This window comes from Tinamus guttatus, unplaced genomic scaffold, assembly GCF_059628265.1.
Source record: "Tinamus guttatus ecotype Peru unplaced genomic scaffold, ASM5962826v1 Tinamus_guttatus_pri_ptg001087l, whole genome shotgun sequence".
Taxonomy (NCBI): Eukaryota; Metazoa; Chordata; class Aves; order Tinamiformes; family Tinamidae; genus Tinamus; species Tinamus guttatus.
Genome location: NW_028289621.1, coordinates 1,771,426 through 1,781,831, shown reverse-complemented (window position 1 = coordinate 1,781,831; position 10,406 = coordinate 1,771,426). Strand labels below are relative to the sequence as shown.

The window sequence follows — 10,406 nt, the reverse complement described above, 5'->3', positions numbered from 1 at the left end:
GCTCCAGCTCCAGGGAGGCGGCGGCGGTGGCGGCGCCCGCACCGGGCCGGCCCGGGCGGTTCCCCCCGCGCGCAGGTAGCGGCCGTGGCGGCCGGGTCGGGCCCCTCGCGGCGCCCACGGGGCCGCCCGCGGCAGCGACAGGGTTAATGCTTGGGGGGGGAGGGGAAGGAGTCCGTTCCGTGCGATCCGCTCCGCACTTTGCGGGCGGCCGCGCTGGCACCGGCGGGGACCAGGGGCGCCCCATCTCCGGCCCCGCGCTGCCCGCCGGGCTGCGCGCGCCCCTCTCGCCCGCCAGCGCCCGCTGCCCACGCGGGGCTCCGCGCCGTGGGCGCGTGCGGCCCCGCTCCGTTGCGCCGCTCCGGGTTTTTACGGGTCGCCCCGCTTGGCCGCGCCGATCCCGGGCTGGAGATTCCAGCCCGCGTTTCCCAGGCCGCCGGCTGCGAGCGAGTCTCGCGAGCTCGGGCCCCGCCGCAGCCAATGGGGAACCGTCCCTCGCTTGACACAGCCAATAGGGAGCTCCCCCCGCCCGCCCTCGGGCTGCAGCGCGCCGAGGGCTCCGAGCGGCGCCTCCATTTAAAGGCGCCGCGACCCGAATTGGGGCTCCGGGCAGAGCGGGCGGCGCAGCGCGGGGGAGCCAGGTACGAGCGGCGCCTCGCGCGGGCGCCTCCCCGCGGGCTCCGCCACGGCGCGTGGGCGCCCCCCCCCACCCCCACCCGTGGGGCGCCGGTGTTGGCGTGGGGGCGGGGCGGGGAGCGCGGATCCCGGGGGGGGGCGGGACCCCCCCGCAAGATGGGGGGCGGGGGCGGGGCGCGCGCCCCGGTGGGCGGCGGCAGCCCGGGGGGGGGGGCTGATCCCCCCCCGAGGGGGCGGGGCCGGGGCGCGCGCCCCCCCCCCCTGCCCCCGTGGCGGCCGCGGGGGGGCGCCCTGGGGCGGGGGGCGGGGGGGGGGCAGGTCCCGGTGCGGCCCCCGCCCCGGTGCGGGGGGGTCAGCGGGGACCCCCTGTTGGCCGGGGGGGGCGGCCTGGGCGTGAAGCCCCCCCCGCTACCGGGGGGGGGCGCGGGGACCCTCCGTGAGGGGGGAGCCTCCCCCCGGTGCCACTTGTGGGGGACCGGCCCTGGAGCCCCCCCCAGCTTTGCGGATGGGGCGGGGGGGCAGGTTCGGGGTGACCCTGGGGGGGGGGGGCCCTGGGTGCAGCCGCCTCCCCAGGGCTGGTTTGGGGGGCTCGAATCCCGCGGGGGCAGAACGTGGGGCAGGTGGGGGGGCAGGTCCCGAGTGCCCCCCCCGACCAGCGGTGACACCCCCCACCCCCCCCGCCATGGCATCGCTGCCACCGGGGAGGGGACGGTAACGTCCCGGCCCGTAAACGTCTGCGTGGCCCCGGCCGGGCCGGCGGCCCCGATGCCAGCGGGGATGAAGCGCGGGACCCGCACGGACCCTGCGTCGCCCCGGCCTGTCCCCAGAGGCGGCCGTGCCCCGGAGCAGGGACCTCCGGGCAGGGTCGTCCCCGGGAGCTGGCCCTGGTGCGTGACACCAGGACAAGGGGCCGGGCGACGGCAGCGGCAGGGCTGGGGCTGCCCTGTATCGAGTGACAGTGGGGGACAACCTTCCCCTTCCCTCTCTGCCTTCTCCCCCACAACCCTGCCCAGCGCAGGGCCAAAGGCAGTGCCAGCAGCGCGGCCCTTCCTTCCCATTCCAGCCTCCTTCTCCCGCAGGAATGGCCGTGTCCTGCGGGGCTACCCCCACGCTGGCCAGCTTGCCCTGATGTGCCTGTTGCACAGACCCCGTTGCCCCCCTTGCATGGGAGATGCGACGTAGCGGCCCCATAGCAACGCCAGGCCCGTGCCAGCAGGTCCCAGCGGATCCAGGCCTGACAGCCGGAGCGAGGGACCGAGGGGAGCGAAGTCCCCCGCTTGCTTCCTTGTAACAAAATCACAGAGTGTCTGAGGTTGGAAGGGACCTCTGGAGATCACCTAGGTGATCTTCTGGTCGCTGATGGTGGGATGCGTCACCCCCATGGACACGGTTTTGCCAGCAGGAGATGGTGAAAGCCACGCAAGGGGAGCACGGAGTAAGCTTTGGCTGCAAAAAAAGCTATTTTAGGGTAACGACGGTCGCGTCAGAAGGATCTCGCTGGTACCGTGTTCTAATGGTACCGTGTTCGGCGCCTCCGCTTCTCCCTCTGCCGGCAGCGCCGCTTAGCAGGGGGCAGCGCCTGGTGCCAGCCCTGGCACTCGCGGGCTCCGGGGGTGTCTGCTGGCCCCGCTCGCTCCGGCCGCTCCATCCATATGAAAAAGAAGCGTCCGAGGCTCCCTGGGGCTCCCTGGGGTTCCCTGGGCCGGCTGCGAGCGCGGCTCTGCTCCTCACTTTGCTGCTCGTGGGCAGCATCCTCCCCGGAGCCGAAGCACCCCAGGGGACCCGTGCAGAACGAGCCGGTTTGCCCTCAAAAGCCTCTCTTCCCTGAGACTCTGCTCTGCTGTCTCCTCTTTCCTGTGCATTAAGCTTTTCCCAGAGAAGCACATGACGATTTAGGTTGGAAGGGACCACTGGAGATCTCTAGTGCAGTTTCGTGCCCACAGCAGAGCTTATTTTAGATCAGGGTCTTGCCCAGTTGAGTTTTGACCTCTTCCAAGTCTACTGTCCAATTCTATTGCCTAACCAGTGTCTTAACGCCCACGGGGCCATTTCGGGAGATGCTGCAGAGGATGCTGTGCACCTCCGCGCTTGTTTGTGAGGCTCCAGGCAGCACTTGCAAAGCTTCTTGCCCGCTTTCCTTGATACACTGCACTGTTTTGGCAGATGTTGGCGTGTGGCAAGCGTTTAGTCATAAAAAAAATGCCGCTTATTCATTCTATAGTCACAAAGCTGTACAAGCAGCACTAGAGCTTGATCTTTGCCATGATCGTTGAGTGGAGCTGGTTCTTGAAGCTGAATTGCTCTCTAGACACCAGATATTACTGCTAAGACCTCTGCCTTAACGTGTGTAAGGAAGACAAGTTGTGTTCGGATGCACCTGGACTTGCTGCTGCCCAGTTCTCCACTGCAGAGCCTTGACGCTTGCTGCTTGGGAGACGTTGGCCTTGGGAAAAGGTGTGAGAGTATCCTGGCAATTCCAAACTGCTGCCACAGCGGCGTCCCTGATGGATGAACGTGCTCCCGTGGGTTGTCTTGGAATTCACTGCTCCTGTGGAAGTGTTGGGTTATCAGCAAACGATGCCGAGACCCCAGGAATGTATCGAAGTACCTTTAAAACGTTGCAGGGAGCTTCCTGGCCACGCCAACAACTCTGCAGGAAGATTCCTGAGTTTTGTGCTTCCTCCTTGATTTTCTCGAAGCCGAGACGGAGTCTCTGAGCTGCAAGCTCAGAATGCAGTTTGGACAATTCTGCCTTAGAGGAATTGACGGGAAAACCATGGATTTGGATTCTTATTATGCAGTGCCATCTGCTCTGTTTTGGAGAATTTCAGCTTTCTTGAATTTGGGTGTCTGCAGTACTACGCTTGAGGCACGTACCCTAAGCCGGTGCTCCTGATGCAGCAAAAATTCCCTTTGGTCTTGGTTCTTCTGGCGTTGGGGTGTTACATGACCGGTACCGGTGTCTCCAGGCCACTTTCTGGTGATGCTTTGGGAAGGCTCTTCTCCCTGTCCGCCAGTTCACCGAGCGCAGACAATTTTGGCCACTTGTGAAGGCTGGCCCAAAAGGGACACAGTGATGGATACTGCAGTTTTCACTCCGTGAATTACTGAATAATATCCAGTATTTCATCCAGAGCTCAGAATAGACGACTGTGTTCATCTAGCTTGATCTGCAGAGTGCAGGCAGGGGAAAATTGCCGAGTTGCAGAGGTCTGTGTATCCCTGGGTCAGTTGTTTTAAGTACTCAATTACCTGCAGCTTAAATCTGGAATTAGACACTTCTGATTTGGTGCAACGCTGACTTCCAGCCTCTAGAGTCCTCCTGGGCGTTTGCTGACAAGTCCTTTGCTGTCAGATGTTCTTCCCTTATAGGTTTTTGAGACAGGTCATGTCACGTCTCCCCTCTTCTCAACAGATCCATCACTGGGAGGTGTTCTCTAAACCACGACTGATTCTTAGAGCAGTGGGATTCTTCATTCTCTTGCCAGATTTGTGGGTTTTTTTTATTATTCGAAATATCCCAACTCTTGCAGAGCCCCTCTTCAGGTGAAGACCCCGGCCAGGACCGAGGCGGCCGTGACCTGGCGCGCGAGCGGTGTTGGACGGCCCCGATGGATCTGGCTCTGTGCCCTCTATACTGGCGAGCAGGAGCTCGGGGAGCTGCCTCTGCAAACCAGGAATGAACAAGGATGCTCCCTCGGCTCCCCGGCTGCTGCTTTACTGGCCGTTCTTCACAAATCAACGTGCTTTTAAAAGCAGTTAGCCCATCTGTAATAAGCGTTTGCAGGGCTTCAGCCTGGAAAGCTATAAGCAGCCACCTGCTTTAGTAAGCTCAAATCCATCACAGCAATGAAGTTAGCCCTTGCCATATTTGTCACTCAAGGTATAATATTGTTAATGAAGATCTGTTGCGTAAAGTCTTGCTGGTAGGGCATTATACAACTTCCTTAATGCTTTATTGATAGATCCATGTATCGACCATGGTTATTTTTGTCAGGAAATACTAAGTTAGGTATTACTGTTTGTTTGAAATTTTGGCACAAAAATAGGAACTTTCTTTAGAGCTCTCTGTTCAGTTCTCATAGAGCTCTTAGGTAAGAGTTATCTGGTCTGATGATCTGAGTGTTTTCACTGCAAGACATATTATCTAACGTTTTCCTATTTCAAATGCTTTGTAACATCCAAAAGAGAAAAGAGGTAAATCCTCTAGCCTTTCAAAGTGTCAATCAATGTCCATTGACAAAAAAGCCTTAAGTCAGGTAGCCAAACAGTTGCTCTTCCTTTGCTTGAGGAAGGCAGTCACTGTGCATCCATGCTCTTCCATGGACAGTAGAGACTTCCCAAGTATCCACCTCATTGCGAGGGAGTAGCAAAAGGATTTCAGGTTTTGCTTTATTTTTACGGATCTAATTAAATATTTGCGGTAGTTTTTCATTTTTGCAGGTAGACCAGGTTCCCCCGTTGATGGTTAACTGAGTTAGGACACTTGTAACTGCACAGATCTTCTGTATCCTACAAAGAGCATCAGCGATATCCTTAATAACCCATATAGCGTCTCAGCTAGTCACTTGAGGTACTCGAGATGCTGTGAGAGATGAACACTCTGAGCTACCTGCTCTGGGAGAAGATGCCCTCCCTGCCCAGCCTCTCCTGGCACAAAGGAGGAGTCAGGTCTGATAGTCTCCTCTCATTGGATTTGTGACCAACGCTGTCTTCGTGCTGGTCATGGACATTCAGAATGGCCCTCGGCAGAGCTGGCCGCTGCTTGGGAGCTCAGGGACTGTCGGAGATGCCTGACTCTTGTGCCAAGGACTTTGCAGTCCTTGAACTCAGTCTTCCAGGAACAGCAGTTACTGAGTATTCTGGAGAGCATGGTGCCCAGTCCAAAGTAATGAGTTTCCAGATGTCTGCTTGAGCAGTCACATCTTCTGAGGACGTGCAGGACTCTTCCACGCTGTCTCCTCTCTGCTTGGCTGAGCTGTGTTCCCACATACTTTCCGTGCTGCCAGATATGTGGCCAGAAAAGAGGCAGATTTTAGACTGAGCTGTGACCAGAGCCCGCTGAGTGATCTGTGTATTAGATAGTCGTGGAATTAATAATTAAAAAAAAAAAAAAGAGAGAGAGAGAGAGATGATGAAATGCAGTGGATCATTTCAGCGTTTGCCGAAACCAGTAAGCGATTACCCTTCTGTTAGAGGTAGTGAGAAGAGACCAGGAGGGAAAGTGCATGTTCGGTTGGCAAGAACCGAACTTGCTCATTGCAAGGTTCAGCAGGAAGCCCAGATGCTTCTGAAAGTCCTGGGTGAATGAAAGGAGCGTGGTTTTCCTCCCGCAGGGCTGCCTTCTTCATTCTGGCAGCTGAAAGCTGCTGCAAAGGCTTCCCTGTCAAGGGAACAGTCGCAGAGATGCGCAGTGACGTTCCTTGCTTTCCCACCCAAACGGCATGGCAGTGTCTCCTGTTTGAGTCCAACCTTAGCGCTACTCCATCTGTTTTTTCAGAATGATATAAAACATGTCAAATGTCAGCATTCTGCTCTTTCCGTGGATCATTGTCATGGAGCTCCGATGCAGCAGGTGTAAAGTAAACAGGAGGAAATGCTTTTTAAAACAAAATGTTACATTGCAGAGCTTATTGCCATTGGAATCTGTGGAGGCCCAAGATAGAAAGTCCTTCTCTCCTGGTTGCCATTTGGTTGGATGAGGTGCTGAAGAAGAATCGTCTGCTGTCAGTGATGTTTCCTATGTTCTCTTTCCAGGTATCTGTTCTTGGTGTCAGTAGAAAACGGGCTATTTGAGTAGATGGACCTTTCACTGACTAACTACGGCAGTTCTTAGCTCTGCACAACCTTAGAAGATGTTTTGAGCTCTTCACTAGGACACATGAGCTGTTCTGCTGGGAGTTTCTGGCCAAGCTGATGAAAGCAAAGGGGAATTTGAACACGTAGGTTCACAGGAACACACTGTGCTTCCAGCCAGAACTTGCAAGTGAGTGGTCTTACTGTGGACTCTTAGATCTTTCTTGTCCACATAACCTGCCCCAAAGACGTAACAATATTTTGGAGTTGATTCAATCAGCAGAATACTTGTTCTCTTCAAGAATGTTGCGTTTGTCGGTGTTGTTGCTGTTAGGTTTATCATAGTCTTGCCTTGAATCGTAAGGCTCTTGTGGCCAAAGCTTGGAAGCAGTGCCAAGATCCGTGTCGCTGAGCCTGGATGCTTTGGGTCTGGCTGTAGAGCATGTGTGAGCAGAATGGCAGGTCCCCATCCCGGTGCTTTCCGGGGCTGTTGCTTGCATGTCCCATAGCAGGGAATACCAATGTGTTCCCGGGGTCCCTTTCTGCCGAATGAAGACTAGACCAGGGGAAAGTGGCCAAGACTGCAGGAGTGTGATCGACCTCTGTGGATCCAACCTCTGCAGCCTTGTGCAGGGAGGCGTTTGAGGAGTGTCTCCGTCCTCTATTACATACACATATAAATACACATTCCCTAGTCATCCGAGTCGCTTGGCCCTTCTGCTGCTTTTTGTTGTAAGCTCTGCTGTCTTTCCATAGAGGCGTGGAAACTTGGCTGAGGTATTTCTTTTAAGAAGGTATTGTTTCATGTCCAGAGAAGCAGAAAAACATGTTTATCATCTTGAAGGGATTCGCACCTGCTTTCTAGCCTTTACAGCTTCTTTCAGATGCCTTTTTTTCACTTTCTCTTTGTTCTCTTTCACTCCCTTTGCCGCCCTGAAACACATACGAGCTATCACCTTGCTGGGGAGGGTTATGCCCATAGTAAGCCCCATGGCTTGAACTACTGAGCAGACTACTTTAGGGCTCAAAGCAACCAAATTTAGCCATAGTGTGACTCTTAACATGGAAGTAGGTTGGTGCTACAGCTTTCGACTCTGGTGTCTCCCCTGTAGTGCCTAGTTACAACCTAATTTGCGGACCTGATGCTCCAACATGTCTTATTCTGCCTGACCACTTATGGACTCCGACTCCTGCTTCTTTCCTCTCTTCACATTTTCACCCTTTCTCTGCAGGGATGTAACTAACTCATGATTAGCCAATACAGATATGAGGGCTTTTTTGCCTCACCTCATGGTCTTGTCCTTTCCAGCGTTTGATAATGTTGACCTCCCTTGGACATGAGGAGCTGAGCTGTGATTTTGTCCCTCTGATGTTAGCAGTCAGTGTCACCTCTTTCTGTGTGAGTGCTCTGTGCAGTGCAAAGCCTCATTGGTCTTTTTTTCCTGGCTCTGCATTGCACACTTAAGATTATTTTGCTACCTTTGCTTCCTCTCAAAGCTACTTTTAACATCATGGGCTTTCCTATCTTTGTGCCACTGTTTTACCTTAAGGTTTCTACAGTTCTTCTGTGTCTTGGTATTAGCCCACATGGGTTTGGGGGTATAGTTTGGGCTAACTATGACTGTAGTTATAGTGTTATGTGGGTTATTTCTGTCCTCTGACAAAATTCCCACATCTTGTCATCCCATGTCCATTTGGGATGGTGCCTGATTCAAGGTACAAGCTATAGAGCCAACAGGGAGTTCTCTCACCCTCTCTATGCTTAGGAGAAAAGATGCTTTTAAAAATAGGAGTTAGCAACATGAGAACTGCTCAGAAGAACAGGATAAGCCCAATTATCCGGTGTTGCCGTTCAAACCTGCCCGTGCAGGTGAGATGAAGGAGAAGGCAGGGAAGAGGGAACTGCAAACCACAGAACAGCTCTATGAAATGTTCCAGGTTGGTACTTGGGTCATTTCTGGTGCCCAGTGTCCTCATGATAGCAGGGTGTATGGCCCTGCTGTGGAGAGATGTGTGTGACATAGAGACCTCCCAAAGCTTCACCGCTTAGACTGCTTTTCACTGTGTAGGCTGCACTTTGTAGACTGTTTTTCACTAACTTGCAAGTCTCTTTCTCATTTCCAGCTGTCATCTTCTAAATGGACTCCAGTGAATTTTCGGGATCTATGGACCCACTGTCCTTGCCTGACAAACCACTTATTGGCGATCTCCCTGCTGACATGGAGTTTGGGGAAGATCTCCTGGGCTCCCAAACAGCTTCTACCCAAGAAGTTTCCGTTCTTCAGTCTCCTGGCTGGGATCAACCCAAGCAGATGACTGCAGATGGAGATTTGGACCTTCTAGTGAAAGCAGACAGCTTGTCTGAACTAAGCAAGCCAAATGATCTTCAACTAGATAAACCTACTGTCTTGGACATGCTGGAGAAACCTAGTGTCTTAGATGATGTGGATAAAACTGCTGATTCGATGGAGCTAGATAAATCGGGGGATCTGGATGGGTTGTATAAGGCACATTCTTCCCAGGATGTGGAGGATGGGCCAGGGGACTCCTCTGCCCTCCCTAAAGAAGCCCTTGTTCCCGAAACGTGGAAAGAAGGGGAAGATGCACCAAAAAGTGATTCTGGGGACATACAGGATGATGGTGCTGCTGCTATTCCTGCACTGTCTGATGACCATGGCCCCGAATCACCCCCCCAGCCTGTTCCTGACCCAGATGAACTGAGCAGTGCCCCAGCCACAGAAGAAACCACAACACAGTCCTCAAACCTGCCCGTGTCCCCACCCCAGCTCAGTCTTAAACAGACCAAGAAGACCAGGTTGAAGATGCCAAGGAAGAGCTCACCGGGGCAGAGGGAAGGGCTGACAGCGGAGCCGAGGCCGGAGCGGAGCCCGGATCCTGGAGCGTCAGCCTTGCGCGCTGAGCACACAGATGAAAACCGTGTGGAGGAAGAGGATGCTGGCAGGAACAACTCTCTGAAAGAGAGCAGCATGCTGAAGGCCCAAGAAGTTTCACCACCAGCAGGTAGGTAGTTTTCTCTGCAGAACCCAGTTTCCTCTTGCTTGGTAGGTCACCCTGTTGCACCCCTGTAACGTTAGGGGCTATTTTCAGCTCCACATTTTCCCATTCTCCTCTGCCATGGAAATTGTCAGTACTGCTGATGGGTGTATAGGGATTTTTGCTCTGGAAGCTGCTCCATTGGTGTGCACAAGCTCTCTTGCTCTGGCTTTTGTATCTTTAACAGTGTGTTTCAATATTTGTGTCAGCTAGAAGCTTTCCTGCTCAAGCCGCTGCTGTATCAGATCACTCTCCTTTTCACTGGAGTCATTGTGGGAACTGAGTATCACCATCAGAAGATGTTCCTGGTGGACAAGGACATGTGCCCAAGCTGGCTGACCTTTGGAGAGGTGCAAGCTTTGCAGTCGAATCCAATTGGAGGCACCATTGCAGCTTCTCAGCATCTCCCCAGACCCTTGAGACCCTCTAGGCCTCCCCCTCGGGGAACCTTCTCCCAGGCTCTGTGTGTGGCTCTCTAACTACAGTTGATGAGTTTCAAAGCTTTTGTGTGTTTGAACAGCAGCAGAGCTGTGCTCGTGAGCTGGGATTGAGGCTTCCGAGGCAGACAGGTCCAAAGAGTGGCTGTATCTGGGCAACATTGTTTCCGCTGGAGAAAATCCAGGTACTGGAGTCAAGCTTTCTTTTCCACTTCTGTTACAGGAGAAGACCTGCCTGGGAAGGGAAGTGATCAGGCAGCTGAGAAGGTGAGGAGGATGCAGCTCAGTATGTGCTCTGCAGGAGTACTGAGGTTGTGTTTCTGTCACCATACGTGGTGAGGGACCCTGGCTGTGTCTGTCCCTTTGCGGGGACATTTTGCATGTCTCCTGGGACAGTGGTCCCTTGCACTGCCACTTTGCTCTACCTGTGGCTTCAGTATGTCTCTCCCTGCCACCCCAGGCTGGAACCTCATTCTCATAAGCCTG

The 10,406-nt window shown here is 54.6% G+C and overlaps 1 protein-coding gene across 1 annotated transcript in view; it reads left to right on the top strand.

Moving 5' to 3' along the window:
* The first annotated feature begins 54 nt into the window (after positions 1-54).
* Positions 55-10,406, top strand: part of ZMYM3 (zinc finger MYM-type containing 3) — a 28,466-nt gene continuing 18,114 nt past the window's right edge. Inside the window, exons 1-3 of the mRNA XM_088538537.1 lie at positions 55-75; positions 8,554-9,450; positions 10,144-10,187. Coding sequence (XP_088394663.1) covers positions 8,568-9,450; positions 10,144-10,187 — 927 coding nt within the window. The 5' untranslated portion in view covers positions 55-75; positions 8,554-8,567. The remainder of the gene's footprint in view (positions 76-8,553; positions 9,451-10,143; positions 10,188-10,406) is intronic.